The sequence below is a fragment of the Lissotriton vulgaris genome, chromosome 9 (assembly GCF_964263255.1).
Source record: "Lissotriton vulgaris chromosome 9, aLisVul1.2, whole genome shotgun sequence".
NCBI classification, from domain to species: Eukaryota; Metazoa; Chordata; class Amphibia; order Caudata; family Salamandridae; genus Lissotriton; species Lissotriton vulgaris.
In genome coordinates this window covers 833,569,362-833,593,437 of record NC_141697.1, presented here as the reverse complement: position 1 = coordinate 833,593,437, position 24,076 = coordinate 833,569,362, and the positions used below count along the sequence as shown (strand labels likewise).

At 40.9% G+C, this 24,076-nt stretch overlaps 1 protein-coding gene across 1 annotated transcript in view; it reads right to left on the bottom strand.

Moving 5' to 3' along the window:
• The window catches only part of LOC147692327 (gastric inhibitory polypeptide receptor-like), a 1,656,621-nt gene that overhangs the window by 557,863 nt on the left and 1,074,682 nt on the right, over positions 1–24,076 (bottom strand). The window contains exon 7 of the mRNA XM_086939521.1: positions 18,758–18,917. Coding sequence (XP_086795647.1) covers positions 18,758–18,917 — 160 coding nt within the window. The remainder of the gene's footprint in view (positions 1–18,757; positions 18,918–24,076) is intronic.

The window sequence follows — 24,076 nt, the reverse complement described above, 5'->3', positions numbered from 1 at the left end:
GTGGGTAAGTTCGCGCGATATTTCCCCTGCGAGCACGCAAAAACGCCCATGAATACGTAATCGGGCGCCGCATACGACGCAAACTTGCAACGAGCATCCGGGAACGGAAACACGTCACGCAACAAGATGGCCGCGCCCGTACATGACCTCATGGGCAACCTCGGGTTCGGTGCGCTGCAAGCGGCCCGCGGATAAGCAAAAAACCGCCCGAACACGCAAAAAAAAGAAATAACGCCCGAACATGCAAAAAAAAGAGAAATCAGCAAATTCGCACGAATTTGCGGATTGCAAGTTCGATTTTGCGTCCCGCAAATCTCACGAAATGGAAGAAAAACAAATTTTGGAAAACTGAAAGCACTTAGCAGGTGCAAAAGTTCAAACTAATTTGTAACCATTCCCTGTAGTGCTTCCTGAGGGGCCCCTCCAGAGTTCAGTTGCCTACTTTCAACTATTCTGTGACCCTGCTCTGACCCTAAAAGCAGGTTTAGAGAATAGTTACAAGTATGGCACAATGCTCCTTTAAAAAAAATGACTGCAATAGGAAGGTCTTACAGCTAAGGAAGCAGGTGCCAGACGTGAAGCACAAATTCAGTGACACATTAACCAGCCCCAAATTAATTCATCTCAGTTGAGGCTGGGAAGGTGTGCTTTGCTTTCCCCCATAATCTACAGTGGTGAACAAGAGGGTGGTAGTGGTGAACCAGAGGGTGCTGTGATAAACCAGAGGGGGACAGTGAGGATCCAGAGGGTGGCAGTGGCAAACCAGAGGGTGGCAGTGATGAACCAGAGGGTGGCAGCCTTGAACCAGAGGGTGGCAGGGATGAACCAGAGGATAGCAGTGGCAAACCAGAGGGTGGCAGTGATGAACCAGAGGGTGGCAGGGATGAACCAGAGGATGGCAGTGATGAACCAGAGGATGGCAGCCTTGAACCAGAGGGGGACAGTGATGATCCAGAATGTGGCAGGGGCAAACCAGAGGGTGGCAGTGATGAACCAGAGGATGGCAGCGATCAACCAGAGGGTGGCATTGATGAACCAGAGGGTGGCAGTGATGAACCAGAGGGTGGTAGTGATGAACCAGAGGGTGCTGTGATAAACCAGAGGGGGACAGTGATGATCCAGAGGGTGGCAGTGGCAAATGAGAGGGTGGCCGTGATGAACCAGAGGGTGGCAGGGATGAACCAGAGGATGGCAGTGATCAACCAGAGGGTGGTAATGATGAACCAGAGGGTGGTGTGATAAACCAGAGGGGGACAGTGATGATCCAGAGGATGGCAGTGGCATACCAGACGGTGGCAGTGATGAACCAGAGGGTGGCAGGGATGAACCAGAGGATGGCAGTGATCAACCAGAGGGTGGAAGTGATGAACCAGAGGGTGCTGTGATAAACCAGAGGGGGACAGTGATGATCCAGAGGGTGGCAGTGGCAAACCAGAGGGTGGCAGTGATGAACCAGAGGATGGCAGGGATGAACCAGAGGATGAGAGTGATCAACCAGAGGGTGGCAGTGATGATCCAGAGGGTGGCAGTGGCAAACGAGAGGGTGGCAGTGATGAACCAGAGGGTGGCAGTGATGAACCGGAGGGTGCTGTGATAAACCAGAGGGGGACAGTGATGATCCAGAGGGTGGCATTGGAGAACCAGAGGGTGGCAGTGATGAACCGGAGGGTGGCCGCGATGAATCACAGGGTCGCTAACAGGCTGGACACGTAGAAACAACATGGTCGCGACCGTTGCGACCACACAAGTAAGTTTGCATTCCCAAACTTGTACAAAACCCTTGCGAACTGGCAAAAACAGCAAATTTGCAAATTCGCACAAATTCGCGAATTTTGCGAGTTCGCAAATCCGCAAATTCGCGAACCGCGAATTCGCAAAATTTGCCCATGCTTACAAAATATAGATTTGCTGCCTTAACAGAGATGGAGGAATGGGATTGACTGCGGGGCCCTGTACTCCCAGGACAAGAATCGTCGCACCTCTTCAGACTCTATGGGAGGTAGTTACAGGGCTCCCAGTGTTGAGATCAAACAATTTCCTATCCTTGAATATTGCAGGTTTGGCAACTAAGTTTCAGGATCCTCCGTGGGTGTGTTATGTCAAGCAATTTATGGTAATTAGCCTCCAGGAAACATGGTCAGTGGATTGCAACCTATTCCTGGATTGCTACAATGCCTTTTTTGTCCCAGCCATACCATCTGTGATTGGAAGACCAAAGGGTGGGTTAGTCACATATATTTCTGTGGCTATTGATGGTAAGTTGCAGGTGATACCAACTTCACACCCAGGAATCCAGGCATTGTCGGCCAGAAGGGGGGACATTAGCTGGGGAATTGTTAACTTCTGTAACTCATTCACCTCCCCGCAAGAGGTAAGTAACATTACTGCCCTGGGAGCAACCATATCTTCACAACCTTTTGGTTGCTGGTGACTTTAACATACATCCTTGTGGTAAGCCAACAACATCATGCATTTCTGAGCTGGGTTGCCCCCGTATGAATGGTTTTCATTTTGAACATCACGCTCAAGGGGAGCTGTTGAATACCACGATAAATGAACTAGATATGGTGGCTACAATGTCCTTAACTGACCCGCGCACTAACTTTCCTGTGCCTACTTTTGAAGGGCACGGGAGGGGGTAGTTCATAGACTTTATTCTAATTGTGTCCCCTTTATAATGTTTTATTAATAACTTTAAAATTGTAGAAAGTGAATTTAGCGATCATATTCCCATAACACTTCACATGACAGTTCAGCTGTCAGTAAAATTTGGGGATGCTCCAAGTATGGGCGTATTGAGAAAAACAGATGGGAAGCGCAGACTAAAATGGTCTCAGGTATCCCCAGAAATATTTTATAACAAAGTTAAAATAGCCTGTGCTGAGGAACTGTCACTATGCGCAATGGAGTGGTCCTCTCCAAAAGAGATCATTGGTGCATACGAGCCTATTTCACAAAAAGCGATTGAATTGTTCAGCCAGAGGAAAAACTTTGTCTGGTCCTAGATGGTTTGATTCCCATTGCTCTAAGGCAGCCAGGAGATTGAGGGAAGTCTTGTCTGCAAAACCCAGAATTCAATCTGAAGTCTCCATATGTCAGAGGGAATACAAGGTAGCCCTTGACAATCGGAAGGGAGCATTGAAGGAAGAAGCGTGTAAGGAGCTGATCGATTCCAGCACTCTCAGAAACAGTTTGAGGTTCTGGAGTGTTGTGAATAGGCCCTTGTTTGACCACAAAGGGGGGGGGGTCACTCGATTCACACATCACTGAGGAGTAGTGGGTACTTCATTTTAAATCTATGTTTGACTACCCGCATGAGCTTAATTACAGGAAGCCCCAGGACAGGAAGGACCCAGTAATAACATTACAGAGGGGCGAGATCCTGGAAGGTATCACAGGATTATCTATTGGTAAAGCGCCTGGTCCTGACAGGATCCCCCCAGACTTGGGTGCCGATATTGGAGTCAGTTTTTAATGCTGCGGCAACGAATGGTTGTCCCCAGTCCTGGGCAACCTCTACTATAGTTCCTGTTTTTAAAAAGGGTGATAGAAATAGTACCCACTGTTATAGACCAAGCTCGGTTATTAACTCAGTGGTAAAAGTGGTGGGACGGGTCCTCCTACAAAGATTATCAACTTGGTCGGAGGACAACAAGATCTTGTCGGAAGTCCAGTATGGTTTTCGGCCAGGACGTTCCACCTTTGCTCAGTGTCTTAACCTATTTATGATACTGAGCAAATATACTGTTCCTCGCACTGGGACTATTCACCTTGCCTTCATGGACTTGTCATCTGCGTTTGACTGTGTTAACAGGAACAAGCTATGGCAGTTCATGAGGGCAATGGGAGTGGAGAACAGTATTGTCAACTTTCTTGAGGACCTGCATAGGTCAACTATAGCTAATGTGAGGTTCTCACAGGATTTGCAGGTCACAAGGGATTTTGATATCAAGAAGGGAGTCCGGTAGGGATGTATTTTGGACCCTCTTTTTATTTAATTTTTATATTAATGAACTGGATAGCTCATTAAGGGCAACTGGAGTTGATTACCCATGTGTAGGATGGCGAGGGATTCCCGTCCTGTTATATGCGGACGACGCCGTCCTCATATCCAGGACTGAATTGGGTCTGCAACCGCTTTTTACCACCTTCTCCAGATTCATGACTAACCGGGAGTTGGCAATCAATAATTCCAAGTCTTATGTCATGCAAGTGGGGCAATCAGGGCAAAAAAACTTTCAATTTAGTGTAGGTGACTCTAAGATCCCCTGTACGAATGTATTTTCCTACTTAGATGACCAGCTCGAATGGGGCCCCCTATTATAGAAAAAAGGGGATCTGGTCAGGGTTAACTCAGCAATTTTTAATGTTGCATCTAAATTTTTGGAAGAAACCAACAGGAGCCATGCTGCAAGTGTACGAGACCAAAAGCCTGGCCATAGCTTTCGATGGCAGTGAAATTTGTGGCTACTCAGATGTAGAAACTCTCCAGATAGCGGAAAAATTATTTTTGAAACACTTATTATGCGTTCCCCATGGCACACCTAATTTAGCGGTCCACGAGGAACTGGGTGTTCCCTATTTAATTGATGCCCTTACTTTGCGACCCCTGATCTTCTGGCTAAAATGTTGGTTGAACAAAGATTTAATTCTCACCCACCTGATCCTAAGAGAATGCATGTCTCTTGACAACTCGGTTCGTATTCCATGTCTGAGACATATTAAAAAATGTTTTGATGGGCTAGGGCGGGGGGACTTATTTTCCAACCCTGATGTTATTACAAAGAAGGATGTGGAATCAACCAAACTAGCCTTTCTGTCACTAAGGAATATGAAAAGGGAAGCCAAGGAGGTGTTGAAACCTAGTGTGTGGGCGTATTTTATGCTTGAGACAACCCCCATGATGGAACCCTATCTCATGGGGTCTTTGTCCACACATGAGAACTTTCTGTTTACTAGTTTGCTGCTGAACCTTTTTCACCTTTTGCTCGCTAGACCCCAGGGTTTTAATAGAGGTCAAGTGCCAGCGCCCTGCGGCTGCGACAGACAGTTTCCGCAGGATACGCTGCACTTCCTGCTTTTATGTAAATTATATGAAATTCCTCGTAAGAGCTTTCTGGTTCCTATTCTGAAAAGAATGAATTTTAGACAGGTTCGCCCGGCACTTGTGTTCCTGCAATTATTGAAAGAGGACTGAATATTTTTTACAGTAGGGTTTTTAAAAGCCACTGTCAAATCTAGGAGTTACATGGATGTGTAATGAGTGTTTCCTCAGGCTTTTGTTTATCTAACTCATGTCATTTTAACTGCGGTATTGCCTGTCATTTTAACTTATGCACTTTTACTTAAATTGTTCTTATGTCAATGTAACTTTTATGGTTTGAAAGCAAAAACCGAATAAAGTTTTTCTGACTGACTGACTGACTTCATCCAGGCAATGACTGGTGGAAGCGTACTTTAGCTTGAAGAGCCCTCCAAGTGGATAATTATTTGGCCTAAACATGTGTAATGAGTTTTGGAAGTAGTGTGAAACATATATATATATATATATATATATATATATATATATATATATATATATATATAATAAATATGGTGAGATTTGGAAATAATCCCTCCATGCACAACATGTTTTGTATTAGAGCAGGGAATGTGTAGGGGTAACCCTTAAAAAACGAGGGATATTTCACCACAAACCACGGAAGCTCCAAAGTAGACTCCTAAACTCACTTTGGTTTCTAAGTGAAAAGTTGAAGTAAACATGCCCACTGACTCAGCATCAAAATCATCAACGTAAAAACTCTTGCCATGGAAAATATAGGCAGTGTATGCTTTAACCTTTCTCTTCAATGTTGAATACCATGACAACCAGAGGTTCAAAAAAATCTAGATGGCAAATACTCAGATGTCCTCAGCTCTTTCAAAACTAAGGAAATCAACACCATACCTCCGAATGTGAATCAGGAATAGAGGGCATGGTGTCATTGTTGTTCCTTCATAATGCTCTCCATCTCTCCTGAACAGCTTCAGAAGAATTCTCTGGAGGTCTCCCTTAGACTTTTGTATAGGTCGAGAACCAATAATCGTAGACTGCAAAAAGGTTTTTTCGTTTAGACTAGTCTCTGAGATGAACACTTCAGTATCCCTCTATGCATTTTGTACAATATTTGACACTCCTGAATAGAATCTGCCAAGTGAATGTATGATACCTAAAACATGTAGAGACTTCTAACTTTGTCTTTCCACAGAAAGAGCACACCATGATGTCTTCTCTGGGAAAAACCTGCCAAAAATGCTTTTTCCTGACATATGAAAATGATTTCAAATTCCATACAACACCAAACACTGTTGAAAGATTTTGAGGTTAGATAAATATCTAGCCAAAATAAGTCAAATATAAACAAAAAGGGAATCATAACTGCAGAGAAAAGAAAAATGGGCAGTCAAACAACCTGACATATCGGGAGACTTGGTGCAGGCATTGTGCAAAGTTTTCTCAGTGTAAAGGCAGTACTGCCCATCTCTCCACTTTCATTTAAAGATGCTTACAGGCATAGCGCCAAGAAACCAATCGGTGATAGTGCGCTCAACAAATATTTTAATAACATACCAAATAACATAACATGCATCAAAAGAAAAAACAGTCTCAAATGGGCAGATTCTCAGAAACTGCCCCTTTGAGACCGGTATTGTTGCATTTAGGATGCATCATCCCAAATGCAAAAAATGCAATTTAAGTAATCTCTAAATAGCGATTACTTAAATTGCAATTGCATTTAAGGAATAGCAAATAGAGATTTCTTAAATGCAATGCATTAAAGTAATAAAATTAGCGATTTCGCTAATAGGGGACGCAAATTACCATGAAGTTGAACTTCATGGTAATTTGCAAAACCTTTGAAGAATGCACTTTTGTGCATTTTTCAAAGTTTCATAAAGCGCACACACATGCCCTTAGGGTATGTGTGTCCAAAACATATGTGCACAGGTCAATTTCAGGGGTGCAACAGGGTGTCCTTTTGACACCCTGGCACCCTGAAATTGCATGCGCAATTTGGGAGTACCTATTGGTACTCGCAAATTGCGCTTGCAATTTCCCATTCATTCAGGAATGAATGGGAAGCTATTCCTTATTTACGAGTCGCAAATAAGGCATGTATAGGAATCGCTATTATTATAGTGATTCCTGCATGCATAGGTTTTGCGAGTCTGTAACTTCGAATCCTTAATATTCGCAATTAAGGACCCGCAAAATCCTAGCTTGATACATGTGCCAGTTAGAGAGTTAAAGAATGTATCTTATAAATGAATTAGGGTGAAACAATGGTGGAGCTATACACTGCTTTTGAAAATTAATCAAGATCTCTTGAAATACAATGGAGCTGATCTAAGGAAAGGATGAAAGGGGAAGAACTTGTGATGTGAAGAGGAATATGACAGATACAGGAAGCATGGGATAAAATGGATGAGTTCAGATCTTAGTGGTTAAAGATACATAAAACATGAGTAAATAAAGAGTTGATCTGAGGTGGAAGTTGAAGCTAACATAAGAGGAACAGCATGATTAGTGGGCAAGTAGGATGTACATTTTAGAGGGTTGTGCGCAGTTTTGCCTATGTTAAATGAAAAGAAAGATAAAACATTTAAGCAATGTAAGGTAAAGACGATTATGGAAAATGTAGCTGATGAGCAGTGAAGAGTGTGATGAAAAATTAAAGTGATGTGAGGCAAAGGTGTTGCTGAGAAAAGGTAATATAGAAAACAGTGGGTTGGGGTACAGAGCTGATATGAGGTTAAGAGGATTGTGGACAAAAAAATATTTTAAGGTAAGAAGTGTCAATAGAAATGTAATGATATTAAGTCAATACAATGAAGAGATGTGGATATTGTAAATTGAGTTGATCCAAGGTGAAACAGGTGATGAAAATAGAACTAGTACAAGATGAAGAGGCGAGGATATGAAATGTTGCTGTTGTATGGTGATGAAGATGACTCAGATTGTATGAGTTGAATAAGTGGAGAGATGGATAGTAATTTGAACGCATGAGGATAATGATGGCAGTGATGGTGCTCATGTGAAGTGCAGAGGATGATAGCAGATGACAAAACTACACTGAAGTAGCTGAAAGGAGAGAGAGCAGGTACAAGGTAAAATGAATGATAGGATTGGAGTATGGGATATGCAATGAGACTGTTGAGAAACTGAATTGAGCTAACAATTGCTCTGGGAAATTGAGTTGATCTAAGATAATTAACAATGGGGCTGGTGTCAGGTAAACAGAGGGGCTCACATTGTAACTTAAAGGGATGCACCTTTAATAGGTGCAGTCCAGTTCCATATCAAAATTGTGGCAGAATAATCCAATCCCAGCATACTGTCCCTTCCTGTTTCCCCTTCCCAAAAATGTCTGCGACAAGCCCAATGCTTTTTTTGTTGATTAGATGAAACCCATAAAGAACAACATCCCCGCTGGCAAGGAAAAGAAATTCCTCAATTTGGAGGATAGGAATCCCAGTAATTAGCCACCTTTACTTCTATTAGTGAAAATGTATTTCTGAACTAATGTCTAATGTCAAACCGGTTTCCTCAAAAGTCCATTGTCCAAACAAGGTTCTTAAAACTGTTTTTTCATTAATTTATGGTGCCAGATTGGCACTACACAACCTTTCTTTATCTTAAGGATCTTGTTTGCCTTTTTTTGCAAAATTGTTAAAAGCTCCTGTAGCACAGTGCCTTTAGTATCAACTAGAGTATTCACAATTCTTAGGTCTATATCAAGCTGGTTTTCGACCTGCGCATTTTACTGAGCCAAAAATCTTGTCAGTGGTAGATGATATGCAAATTCACAAAATCCTCAGCACACGTCTGTAGAGTGAAATTAAATATCAATGCAAGTATACACAAGTTATAAACATAGTTTCAGAAATCTTCTCTTTCTTTTATTCTTTTCTTTCTGAACATGCCAACACCGGTTTTGTCGCAGAAACTGGGAAATCGTCCTGTAACTTTCTCAAGGCTTCAATGTCATTGGTAGCAACTTTCCATGTGGTGATAATTCCATCCCACACACTTCAGACTGCAGTTAAGTCTAGTATCCTTGCTTTAAAATGAATAAATCCGTAATTATCAGTAAAAGCACCTCGCTACGCACCGTAGTGCAGCAGCAACCAGATCAGTCAGTCCGGTCCTCGAGTACATGGAAAGTTGATATATTATAGCATTCACAGCCTCTAGGACTGAGAACTACCGGCTCAATGACACAGTTGGGGTGACTCTTTCTTTGATACCACATAAAGTACAAAATGAGAAATATTAGCATTTTAGTTCCCATGCATAACAAAACAGTGCACCAGAATCAACTACAAAGTCAATAGCGTTCTTCATTAAGTCTGAAGATTGTAAAGATGCTTTCAGCATACCATCTAGCAAGTCGCAAGGATCTCCTACAGGGAAGCAGTTCAGCTCAGGTATCAATTTTTACACTTTTTTAAACATGTAGCTGAATCGCTGATAATGCAAATAATATCACTCAAATCTTTGTTGAACTTTATAAGAACTTTTTGCAGCAGCCTTCCAAGTGACACAGCGTCCCATGTTTTCCAATAGTCTGGACTCATGTTTTCATCACTATCCCTGACTCTTTTCACATATACCTGTCACTACACCTTGCATTGAATGTTTAAAGACCGGGGTGTTTGGCATACTATCAATACTGACTCACTAGAAAAGGGTGCTAATGTATCAAAGGGTTTTACTCATTCTCTGTCCATGGGTAAATGTGATGGTACATTGGGAAATATTCTTGTGAAACCAGCCGTTTGACATATCAGTGAAAGAATAAAACATAGCCAAAATGGCAAATATGATTGTAATATTTCCCGATTCTCTACAGTTTATAAAATAATTAAATAAGACTTAAAACATGCTTCTAAACCTTGCATCTTTAGACCAAAGACCACAAAACAGAAAAATAAATAATATTTTAATAACATCACTAAACAACAAAACTCAAGCAGAATAATGTTCTACCCAGTCTTTATTGCTGCTACCTTGTATAACACAGTTACATTGTATTGGCCCCTTCAGGAAGAAATAAAAATGACTCTTTCATTCTCCTTTTCCTTTCTTTGAAAGGCATTTGGTTTATGATTCTGCAGGTCTTTTTCAGTGTTTGTAGGTTTACACTGATGAGGGTTATTTCCTTTCAGTGGAGTTTTATTAGTTATTATAGGTTTAAACCTAAAACAGGATAGCCTATTTATATCTATGCCAGGGATGTGCAGCAACTTTTTAGACTTGATGGCTCTTTGACCTTGAAGGTTAACTTTTAAAATACAATACATTTCATCCATGATTGGATGAGTAGTAATTATCGCAAACTCATTGCAGATAAAATAGAGATTGTCATTATAAGCAGTAAAATGGACTACTGGTTCTGCATCCTTGTTTCTTTATTGAAAAGTCAGTCATGATGCTTATACTGATTGTGCAGAGGTCTCCGGGTTACAGAGCCCTGCTCTATATGTGTCATTTGATGAATAAAATCTGTTTATACAAAAAAATGGACTTCTGGAATGCATGCTTCTGGCCTAACGACATGGGGTATGAACCATCTCAAAGAAATCAGTCAAATGTTTAAGATTTATTATTGACAATGAGTTATCCTTAAAAACTCAGTTTGGAGGAGTAATTTTGTTTGCTTTCGAGCTCTTCAAAGGATAAAAATTTTGTATTCTTACATTTAAAACCCTGACCCAAGTACTCATGACCTTGGTTATATCTTGTCTTGGACTATGCCAACTCTCTCAATATTAGACTACTCAAAACTTTACTTTCTAGACTCCAGATTGTCCAGAACAAGCAGCGTGTCCTATTTACAAATAGCCTAGATATTGTCGTAGCACTCCTCTTTTGAGAGACCTCCACTGGCTCCCAATAGAGCAAAGGATTATCTTTAAAATAGGGGGTCCTACTTTTAAGGCTTATGCAGAGGAAGATCCCTCTTTTATAATCTCTATATTTAAGAAATACAACCAGAGTCTATGACTCTGCTCTTCTGCCGACAATCTTCCATCCATTCCTAAGTACAAAACAAAGAAGATGGGTGTTATCAGATTCTCTGTGTTAGCTCCTCTCTTCAGATCTGAAACTCATTTCCTCTCCGAATACAGATGGCTCTAATCTACTTGAAGTTTAGACAGGCATAAATACCTTTTCAATTCAGCAAGAGCATAATTAGTGCTTCTACTGATATAGCTCTTTTTTCATGTTCCTTCTATGTTACCTCAGCGCCTAGAATCCTTGTGGTATATGTGCACTAAACAGGTTCCCTTAACATAATATATGTTTAAGTAGAAGAAAGGACTTCTTCCCCTTTAAAGCTCTTGTCTCCATATCCTAGGCATAAGCAGCAGACACCTGTATGGAGCAGGCCTTCACGGACTCTCTGCCTTCCCCTAAGTATTTCTTGAATTCACACTTGTCTGGATTTACCATCCCACCCACTGCTGGACATCATTTCTTAAACATTGGGTTACCCCTCCTTTGAAGCAACCTTCCAGAGAAGTAAAAGACCAGCACCAGTGGAACTGCCATTAACACATGGATTTAAGGAGCTCAAAAAGATGTGAATGGAAATGAAAGACAGACCTGCTCCCCTGGCTGGTTTTAGGGACCCCAGATCATTTTATATTACTTTATTTGGTATTGTTAGAACTGTAACAGGATGGCACACCACTGGACACAATGGGCACTCACCAGTCTGCAGTAGATAACTGTATTTTCTAGCCTGGAGAGGCTCTTCTAAGGACCAAAATCAAACATTGTATTAAGTTTGTAAACAAAAGGGTATTTTTAACTGAAAGCTCCACACTGTAAATTAAAAGAAATAAGGATAAGAGCGATTTGCAAGGTTTTGAAAACGTGACAAGTATCATGAAAAGTGGTGGCATATAAATGTTTCCACATTTGTGAGAAGAATTAACTGAAAACAGGGTTAACGAAACACATTTTATCGTGATAAAGTTGGAAATAATAATTTAAATGGAGGTTATATGGATGGATAGGGTTATTAGAAATGAAGCAGGAATGAGGTTAAATCGATGTGAGAAGTGGAACTGATGGAGGTCTCGAGGCTAGTAAGAGATCGTGCTTTTGTAAGTTAAAGAGTAGGATGGGAGATGATGATGATTCTAGCAGAAGAGCATGATAGGAAATATAACTGACCGAAGGCTGAGAGGGTGGGATAGGATGGAGTTGAGTTGACATGAAGAAAAGGTAAGGAGATTTCACTGATGAAGGTAAGATAACCGTTGAAGAATTTAGACGGCAGGGGAACATGGTGGCGGAGTGAACATGTTGGCCGCTGCTCCGTGATTTGCTCAGCCACCCGCTATGCATAAGCACGCTAAAGGATCAAATGATCTATGCCCACCTATGCTAAATCCTCAACCCTATTCTAAACGTCAAAACGTAAAAAAATTAACGCTCCAACCTCGCCGCTTTAATGTGCCGGATGGATGAAATCAAGCCTGCCCGGCTCCCGACTCCTGCCTGCCTGCCTGTTTCCGCCGGCCCGCACTGCACCACAGCCACCCTGGAGCTCAGGAAGAGCCGCAGGGCAGCAGCAAGAGGTTACCTCCGGGCGAACGCAGGCAGTGGCAGTGGCAGTCGGGAGAGTCAGGCATTGCAATCCGGTGAAGCCAGCTGAGGATCCTGTCGGTGGAAGAGCCTCAGGAGTACTTAGTAAAGAAAGGTAGGGGGTACAAAGCAGAGGTCAGCCTGGACAATGAATTGGGAGGGCAAACAGTAGATAAGCCCCAAGGGGAAAGCCAGGAGTTATTTGGGGGGAGTGAAAGAATATATAAAAAGCAATAAAGAACGATCCCCTGTTAGTACTCTAGCTCTTGAAGAATCAGTGCAGGAACCAGCGGAGAAGATACAATCCTGCCCCTCCAGGGAGAGAATAAGGCTGGAGGTTAAAAAGAGGGGTAGAAAGCAGAAAACGAAAGCAGTGCTTCTAGACCCCAAGCTTAAAGTTACTCCCTCTCTATGCTCATTCTTCAAGGTACAACCGCCCATTCTTAGTTTAAAAGGGCCCCCTTAACTAAAGAAGAAGGATATAAAACCAACAGAGGGAGTGCTATTGAGGATGCAGCAGATTCTAGATTCCCCAATATGGAGAGTGGGGGTCAGGGCAATGAGCTTAATGAGCCTGAGGGGCTGAGTGGGCTTAATGGAGGTACTGAGGGATGTACTCGAGACTCCCAGGGCATGCAGGGCATACAGGATAAGGGCGAGGTGGTGAATGGTGGATGTGGGGGAAACTTTGTGGATAATACCGAAGCTCTAACCATATCAGATACAATCACAACCGCCCCGGAGTTAGGGACCCAGTTGCTACATCTCTGGAGGCAATGTTGGGGAACTTAACCACTGAATTTAGGAGCGTTTTCTATGTATCGGAGGCTAATCAGCGGGAAATCCGGGGGTTCTGCGAAAATCTGGAAAATAAATTAGATTTGTTATCAGACAGGACAGAAGCCCTTGAAAGTACAGTGGAAGGTCTAAAAAAAGACCTCGCCAGAAGCAGAGCGGAAATCCAGGTGCTCCGTAAAGATGAACAGGGTTTACAAGAAAAAGTTGAACAACTTGAGAATAATTCTATGATGAATAATCTGAGACTTTTGAATGTGCCTAAAGGCAAAGAAAAGGAGGATTTAAGAGCATTCGTGGTGGCCCTTATAAAGCGGTAGTTGACATAGAGGAAAGCAAAGAAGTTATCGCTAAAGACATTCAGAGAGTACACAGGCACCCCTTCAGGAAAAATCCAGGAAGAACAAAACCGACAAAAATTCCTATAAACTTTCAGACATACGCAATTAAAGAAAAAATGCTGTTATCTGCACTGAAATTCAAGTCCCTAAAAGGCCCAGATTTTTCTTTTGAAATACGGTCTGATCTATCGAGAGCAACATTAGATACACAATGGGAGCTTGGGAAATGCATAGACGATTTTAAGAAAGTCGGGCCAATGTACAATTAAAGTTCCCGGTGACATTACGCATTATGCATAATAACAAAATGCAAACTGTCAACAGTATAAAGAAAGCTTTTGGAGAGCATAAAAGGTGGTGGGGAAGCTAAACAAAGTGTTTTTTTTGTTTAGAAGGCTAGGTTGACATTCATCTGACATACATTGGACAACATATAGATTATGTAAAGATGTTAGAAATGGGGCGGAGAGTATTCAGAGCCAAGCCTAACTTGGACTAACACCATATCCAAGGAGAAGAAGCAGGGGTGGGTTCTCCTGGGTAAGAAGGGCAGGGGGAGGGGAGATGAGGGGGCACAGGGCGGGGAGAATTTTGGAAAAAATAAAAAAAATCCTCAAAATCCTCAGTTTTAGTGAGATAAAAAAGATATGGCTATTCAGATCTTAGCCTGAAATGTCAAGGGTCTACGAGTAAAGGGGCGAAGAGATAAATTAATCCAATACTTAAAAGACTCCCCGGCACACATCTTAGCTTTGCAGGAGACTCATCTGTTATAAAAGGAATGTGTAGACTTTTTTGAAAAACAAAGTTGGGTAGGACAAGTTTTCTGTAAAAACCAGAGTTGTAATATAAGAGGAGTATCAGTAATAGTGAAAAACATGCAAATATATGGATAACCAAAATGAGAGTAGATAAAGGGGGAAGATTGATTATAGCAAAAATCAAGATAAATGACAGGCCATTGACACTGGTAGCTACTATGGCCAGAATTACGATGATCGCGAACCCCTAACAAATCTTTTTGCTAACCTTTTGGATTTCCCCAATCCGCTAATTATGGGAGGGGATTTTAATTTCGTACTAAACCTTAATTTAGATAAATCTAGTTAATCTAGAACAACTCCAACCCCTAAATCTCAAACTCTATTAAAAGAGATGATGGCCCAACATACATTGTGCGACCTTTGGAGAGAAAGGGCAGGTACCACTCAGGGCATGTCTTTTCACAATAAGAAATATGGGAGTAGGTCCAGAATCTACTATTTTCTGGTAGATTGGTGTTTTAGAGAACATATTCTGAACATAGAATATAAGGCAGCTCATCTATCTGACCATTCAGCAGTTCTGATAACATTAAAAGATAGCAGAAAAGGCGCAGAGAGAAGGTGGACACTAGACCGCACAATTTTAACTGATAGCAAAATAATGGAAAATCTTAGAGAAGAGATCATACAATTTATCAAGATTAATATAGATACAGCCTCGAATGGAATAGTGTGGGATACTTTAAAGGCTTTTTATAAGGGGCAAGGTCACATCGATAACCTGTTATAGAAACAGAGTATATAAAAAAGAAATATCACAAATAGAGGAGGAGTTGAGGAGAATAGATAAGGAAATTAAAAGTACAGACTTAGGAGACAAAAAATAGAGTTAGAAAAAGAGCAGGTACTAATGAAGAGCCAACTATCAGAGACCCTCCAAGTACGGATTAAAAAAAAAGTGGCATGCTAGTAAACTAGCACATTTTGAATACGGGGTGGTTGCTGGCAAACTCCTTGCCTGGGAAGCTAAGACAGAGTTAACAAAGAATAGAGTTAAAGAAGTCAGAGAAGATCAAGGTGGCAATCTATTGAGTAGTGAAGCAGAGATTAATGAGGCCTTTAAAGAATTATTTGGTGATTTATATAGGGAGGGAAAAGATGAATTACTAAATGATGAGATAGAGGGCTGGCTCTCAGAATGCTCAAAGCCTATAGATGCCAATCAACGAAATAGCCTCAATCAAGAAATTACACAGGAGGAAGTTGTTAATGCCATCTTAACTAGCAAAAGTGGTAAAGCCGCTGGTCCAGACGGTATGCCAATGGAGCAATATAAAATCTTAGTGGAGGCAGTGTCTCCCTTGTTGACAGTGGTGGTGAATGAGATATTAGGACAGGGTAAAAAATTACCGAAGTCATGGAGTGAGGCTACAGTCTCCTTTATTTTAAAACCGGGAAAAGATCTAACAATATGTGAGTCTTATAGACCAATCTCTCTTTTAAACTCTGATTACAACATTTCACAAAAATCTTAGCAAATAGATTATCAAATATTGCAAGTAATGTAATCCATGATGACCAGAGAGGTTTTGTAAGGAAAGATACCTACATGAACTCATATATGAGCTTATAGGCGCAATTGATTTTGCAACATCCTTTAATACCCCTTTAGCTATAATCACATTAGATGCATCTAAAGCATTTGATAAGGTGAGATGGTCTTGTCTTTTCGCAGTACTAGAGAGATACAATTTGGGAGATAATTTTTGCAGAGCAATTAGGCTAATCTATGAAGAACCGGTAGCAAGTCTCTTTGGAAACAAAAGATTATCCGCACCCTTTAACATTTTTAGAGGTACAAGACAAGGCTGCCCTCTCTCCCCCTATTGTTTAATTTTTATATGGAGCCTTTCGCTTTTAAAATTAGAAATGCAATTGATATTAGGGTTCCTAGCGCTGGGATACCTCTGGGTGACTACGCGCTCTACAAAAATAAATAATAAAAATAATAATAATAATAATTCTACCATTTCAGCAGGGAGACTGGGTTAGGAAAGTTGTCCTATACGCGGATGACCTTGTGGTCTCCTCTTCGGATTTGGATAGAGCCTTACCAGCAATTTTAAGTATAGCAACAACATTTGGAGAAATGTCAGGGTATTCAGTAAATGAAAGCAAGACAGAAGTGATGGTATGTAACCATGCAGGAAATAATTCCTTAATAAAAAAAGATATAAGATATCTAGGTATTAGGATATCTCAAGATATTAATTCAATTGCAGAGAATAATTTAAAAAGAGTGGTTAAGGAAGCTGCTAAACTAATGAAGAGTTGGATACACCTGCCATTAACCATCTTAGGCAGAGTTAGTTTGGTTAAGATGTCTATTCTAACAAAATTCACCTTTTTATTTGATTCCATTCCTCTCCATTTCGAAAAAACAACCATACAAAAAATACAACAAGATATAAATTCATTTATCTGGGCTAATAAAGTGATTAGAATCGCTTGGAAAAAATTGCGGAGGAGAAGGGAAAAGGGAGGCATAGCCCTGCCTGACTTCCAATACTATGCTTGGGCCTTCCAAATAAAGAATTCTAGAATGCTTATGAAAATTCAGGATATGTCCATGATAGATCGAATGTATACAGCCATGCTAAAGAAGTGCCAGGTAGGTTCAGAAGGTTTTCTTTTTAAGTTTGGGGATCCCAAATTAAAAAAAAGTTACATTGAGAGTGCTACAGTCAATGGCAAGAATATGGCATCAGATTAGACGCCTTATGAAATTAGAACATTACTCATATTTTACCCCCATCTGGGATTCACCAGTTACCCCAGAATGTCTCAAGGACAAAATGGCAACACCAATTAAATTCGCTGAGATTAAAATCTGGGCTGACTTGACATTAGAAGGTAAATTATTATCTTGGCACGAGTTAAATGAGATAATGGCAATGACTCTCTCTAAATTCAAATACCTGCAATTGAAAAGCTGGGAGCGAAGCAAAAAATCGCCATTAGGAATGGGAAATTCCCTAGAAGACCAATTGGTAACTAAATCACCAGGAAAAAAGGAAGTAGCACTATGGTACTGGCATCTACAGGACATTATGGACAGAGAATTCACTTTAGCCGAAGACCTGTGGGGAGATCACTTGCAGCGAGAGAAGCTGCAAAACATCTGGCAAGCATCTATGTGCACACTTTACCAAATAGTAGAACCTGCGTTTTTAAGAAGGAACCACCTGTATTCACTCCACAAGGTGTATATATCACCGGAGAAGTTATCAAAGATGGGGAAAGGAAGTCGATCCAGATGTGCCAAATGCGGGCTTAAAGATGCTTCGGATGTGCATTTGTTCTATCAATGTTCGGCAATTGGTGATTTTTGGAGTAGAGTGGAAACAACAATATCAGGTATTTTGTGTCGGCACATAAAGGTAATCCTCTTCCTGGTTACTTTTGGTGTTACGGAGGAATACACGAGCAGTATTAGAGATATGTTGTTTTATGCAATACTCTTAGCCAGGAGAGAGATTTGCCGAAAGTGGGTGAGCAATGTACCACCTCAACACGCAGAATGGTTGGAGTCTTTCATGTATATGTCCAGGATGGATCTATCCAGAAAAAAGTAAAAAAAGAAAGCATTCTGGAATTTATTACAGACATGGTTGGAACCCACAGAAGGGTTGCGATAAGTACTTTTTACTAATACCCTAAGCTATGCAAATAAGATCTGAATAATGTCCAATGATTACACCAGCAAATTAAACTGTTAGGCTGCCATATGGTCTGGTTACACGTTATTTTTATAAAGGCAGCTCTGGTCTTTACACCTGGCGAGAGAGATAGCTGCAGAAGGGTGGGTGTCTATTACAGAATGCCCGTTAAGGGTCAGTATTCCATCTCAAAAATAAGGGCAGAAATAATGGACTCCCTGCTTTATTTTCCTTTCTGAGGTGAATGAGGACAACAACAAAAAAGATAATCGTGGAAGGCATAGCTAAGCCACAGCGATGAGGACAGCGGTTGACAAAGCTTACCTTACGTAGCGACTGATGGGAGATGGTGTTAAGGAGAACTTTCAAGGAAGACTGAATAAAGCACACCAATTATTACATAAAGGTGCCTGGAATACGTGACAAAGTGGATAAAAAGCAAAGGTCCGTAAGGAAATGGTAAAGAAGACAGTATTACAGAATTCTTTAACTACTCACCCCACCCGATTAAGAGGTATCCCAGGAAATAGGTCTCCTCTGAAAAGGCCATCATCACGAGAAGATTATGCAGATACAGGCCTTCCACCAGGAGCCAATAATAGTTGGACTGAACACAGTACTGTGTAAGAATCTGAACCAGGCGGCAGCCGACCATCGCCTGAATATCGAGAAAAATAAAACCATTGGAAATACAGAGTTAGTAGAGGCAATTGCTGGACAAAATCTTCTGCACACACTCATCATATCTTCTTACAGAAGAGTAAGTAACCAGTGGAATTATTGCATTGTTAAAAAATGTTGATTATTTTAAGGGTAACATCAGCTAGAACTTTAAAAAATCCTTAATGGAAACATGTTATAGACACATTCCATAAATGAAACCTGTGTGTGAGCATCTACAGATGCAAATATGCTATTGGAGCACAACGGAGTGGAACCAGATGTGTGACCTTCCCTTCTGCAAGCCAATTACTTACTCATAAACATACTTCCAAATTGTAAATCAGACAGCTGGAGGCCAACAGAAAGCTGTATTTTGCTGGCCTGCTGGCTAGTCGATATCTACCTAGGAGATTCCTAGTTAGTACCTGAGACAAGCCTTATTAGAGTATCAACCCACATATCACTATGCCTTCTACCTTTAACAGATGCATGTAAATATCAAAGAGGTCTACTAAATAACTTTTTATTCACTTAGATGTAAAATATGCCTGCACTAGAAAACATGCTGCTGGACACTATATCTTTAGAACCATTTACAATTACTTTTCTGTACAGAATGATGAATATGTATGTAAAAATGGGTCTAAACCCAGCTAGAACAAGTTCCTGAAATAAATGAGTGCTTGAACACGTCTGTCCAGGAGTTAGTTTTATATATTGAAAGTACTTCCAGTGTGTGAAAATTGTGTAATCCATCATAGTTTTCTCTATGTTTTAAAATAGTAGCTTCATTGTACTTCCTGATATATACAATGTTATTTATTTTAAAGTATGCTTTAATTACTTAATCTTGAATGTGGTTATTTACAAGGCATACATAGCTACATTTTCACAGACAATAAATATGTATTTTCAATGCATTTTTATCTAGTCCATATACTTAACTAGCAGAAAAACGGCTTTGATGCCATTGCACATGTGTACTAAGATGCAACTACTGGCAGACGAAAGTGGTAATAAGTAAAAAGAAAATTTTAATGTCCAAGCAGCAACTTATTTGGAGGGTCTCATTTCAAAAATATATAATGCCATAAATGACTGAAAACTTTTATATCCCCTTAAGTTCTTAAAAAGCTGTTTTCCAATCTGCATTAGCAGCTCAATGTTTACTTACTTTAGTATGCTCAATAGAAATGGCTTTAAATTCAGCAGCTCCTATTCCAACCAAAAGGAGCTCAGGAAAGCCTCCCTTTTGTTGTGAATGTAAATTGATAGCACTCTAGTTGCTCCTCCGAATTCTTATGCTAAACTGATGTCGAACACTGGGGATCATCTGACATATTTCTACTGCTGTTGGAAGTAAACGTTTTACACGGCTTGTCAGAATTTGTTTTGACATGGTTGAGGAATATATTTTAAAATCTTCTGAGAGCACTATCGTATTTCTAGGCCAAAACGAAACACCCCATTGTTTTCATTTACTGCATTCGCAATAGGAAGAGATTTTATTGCTACACCTCCTGCTCCAGCAGCATGTCTCATATTTGTCATAAATATAGCATTTTAGAGGTCCAGTTTTCAATTAGAAGTCTAGTGTGAAGCCACAATAGAAAACAGGGAAATCATTTACCAAATAGGTAATTGCGAATGGAATTGCAAGGGTTCTAGGGGCCTAAGGCCCCCCTGATCCACCTCCCAAAAAAGGTAAGTGTGCACATGTGGCGCACACACATGTCCTAAAAGCATGTGTACGCGCCTCATGGGACTTTGAAAAATGCAAATTGGTGCATTTTCTAAGGATTTGCAAATTACCATCAACTTGAAGCTGATGGTAATTTGCGAATCCTTAATGCAAAGTCACATTTTTAAAATTATTCATGCATTGCATTTAGGGAATCGTAAATTGCGATTTCCTAAATGCATTCGCAAAATAGGTAATCACAACAATTGTGATTACCTATTTTGTGAATGCATCAGGTTTGAATCATCGGAAATGGCTTTTTACCTGTCGCAAAAGGGTAAATTCTGTGAATCAGCCTGTTTGCGACCAATAAAAAGCTTGATGCATGTGCCCCAATGTGTTTTCATTTTAGCTTTGGAGCAGTTACCATAATTTTAATGACAAACCAATGAGAGAAAACACGTATCTATCAAACAAGAATCACCAAATCTCCACAGAGGATAAGGATTTTTAAAGAGTGAAATCACTTTGGTCCTCCACACAATTGCTAAAATTGGTATGATACCAGCAACAAATGATGTATATTGTGATTAAAACTGTTATCACCCTCTCTCACATGTTCATTTTTCTGACACGCAACCACCTTCAATTCTACAATGCCTTTCAAAGTGACAGAAATGGCTGAACATTATCACCAAACATAACATCCAATTACTATGCATCTTGTAACATTTCACCTGATTAGTATGTCTAAAAAACACCCCTATAACACAAAGTTTGCTATATTTACTCCAGAATGTAAGGGCCTGATTTACAATAGCAATATCATCCAAAGGGGGTAGCACTCCCAGGTAATTATTGAAAGGATTGCAGTAACACCCTTGGCTTTGTGATCTGACCCCACCTCAGTCAATAACTGTCTAAGAGCTCCCTCTCTCTTGGGTAAATTGCTTGATTGTAAAGCAAACAGCTGAATACTTGCAAAATGCTGAATGAATTTTGATTGTCCCCCAGCAGATCAATATTTATAGTGGAGGACCATAGCTAGTACCTTAGATAAATCTCATTACAGTACCAACCCATATATTCCCCTAAGAGATGCGTGTGAATATCATGAACTTCATCTAAACAACTTGAATGGTCACCTAGCTTGAGCCATCTAACTTCTTCCTGGTCAGTGCCTACCAAGGAATGTGCCCCCATTAGATAATATTTCTTAAATATGTACTTTCCTGCCAACCTTTCACTGGGCATTTTCAGAGCTGGCAAAGTGCTAAACACAGTGCAGAATGTGATGTCTGTTTACTTGAATCTTGCTTTATGCTCTAAAGCTATGATGGCACAAAGCATGATCACTGCTGCACTAGATTTTGCTACTGTGCACTCACATATTGCAGGAGCAATGATGTACCAAAATTAGTTTTACCCCTTTGTTAATTCTAAAATCGGTTTATTTTATTGAAGCAGCATTCCAGGGGAGAGGCCTTTTAAAGTACATCATTTTAGATGTGTATCCACTGTGGTGGAGATAGGGTGCTGCTGGCACAAGCTATCTAGCCAGTGGGCAGATTGAGCCACATCATATGCGAAAACAATAGTCATCAAACAACCCACAACATATCTAAATGTAGTCAACTGTTCAACACCTCTCAGTTAGGTTTCCGAGCCAGACACAGTGCCAAAACTACACTCATAGAAGTAGTAGACAACTTAAGATTCTCTCTTGATGAGGGACTTTCAGCAATGCTGGTCTTATTAGATCTATCAGCTGCTTTCAACATAATCTCCCACACAATCCTAACACAACGGTTAGAAGAGATTGGTGTTGGAGGGATAGCCCTTAACTGGTTGATGAACTTCCTAAGGGGACGGACAGTCTCAGTACAACTAGAATCATATGTATCCCACAGCATAGTAGTTATCAAGGGAGTCCCCCAGAGGTTGGCGCTTAGCCTCATCCTATTCAACATTTACGTTGTACCACTGGAAAGAGTCATCAGATCAAATGGATTTGATGTCATCTGATGTCAACTCAAAAAAACTGAAATCAAGCCACTGGGGAAAGCGAACACCTTCTCCCCTAGACTATGGTGGCCCTCTGACATTCCGCCTCCTCAACAGAGTAACGATAGCTAGGAATCTGGGGGTCAAATTTGACTCAGCACTATCCTTCCACCAGTAATCCCTAGCAGTGGCTGGGACCTGCTTCAATTTGATAAAGTCACTGAAAAAGTTCTTTGACCTACTTCCCTGTACATCGAGACAGGCAGTCGCAGTGGCCCTAATCACCTCTAGATTGGATTATTGCAACCCCCTTCAAGCAGGAGCAAATAAGTCAGTCCTACACAAATTACAGCTGGTACAAAATGCAGCAGCCTGACTAGTACTAAAATGGCCCAAAAGTTCATCAGCATCTGCTGCACTGGTAGCACTACATTGGCTACCCATACACAAAGGAATCCGGTTTAATGTCTTGATAATTACCTTTAGAATCTTTCATTCCTCAGGCCCGAACTACCTTCGCCCCAGGTTTGCATGTTATGTGCCACATCAGTGGCGTCATTAGGGTTGGTGTCACCCGGTGCGGGCACTCATGGTGTCACCCCCTCATGGCTTATCGCATTGAAGCATACAGGAACATCCCCAGGGTTCATTAACTAAAACAAATTAAACTGTTGGGCAGGGGAGCATATTGCCTGCACCAGAACTCCCAAGGCATCATGCTAAATGCAGTCCTCAATAGTGTTGATACTCACTGTCTCTCAAGCGTTTGCCGCCTAGTGTTGGTATAGCCAGTGCTGCATATTCTTGGACATGTGTTTCATGCTTAGTTGGTATTCCTCCAGTTTGGTTGCGCTTGAAAGGCTGCTTCCCAACAAGAATTTCCTTCATCTCACAGTCAAGCAGTGTGTGCTCGATAAAGGACGTAGGTCAGTGCCAAGCACTATTATATGATGATAAATACTCAGGGCCTCATTTATGAAAACGGTTGCATCGCTGGGTGAAAACAGCGATGCAACAGTTTTCACTGTGCCCTCCTTGCAACACAGTGGATGCACCATATTGAAGTACACTTCTCCACATCGCAGGGAGTTACAAATATGTCAGTATTACTGACGTATTTGTAGGTGCAAATGTGACGCATTGCTGGGGTGTGTATGAAAACAGACACAACTCTAGCAATGTGTCCTTTAACATGGGGGAAGCCCCCTGTGAAAGGGCATGTGTCAGTCTTATGCCTGCTGTGAGGCAGGCATAAAATATTGATGCAGTAGTGTCTTAGAAGTGTTGCAGTGAAAATCCATAGATTTCACAGCACCACTTTTACAACCCTATATTCAGGGGAATGCCCACCCTGCATGCAGTATACCTGATGCAGGTATAATGTAGTGCAGGCCTTTTCAAAGTGAAGCATCTGCTTAGATGCATCACTTTGTAAATGTGGAGCATTTTGTACGCTGCAGCAGTGCCAC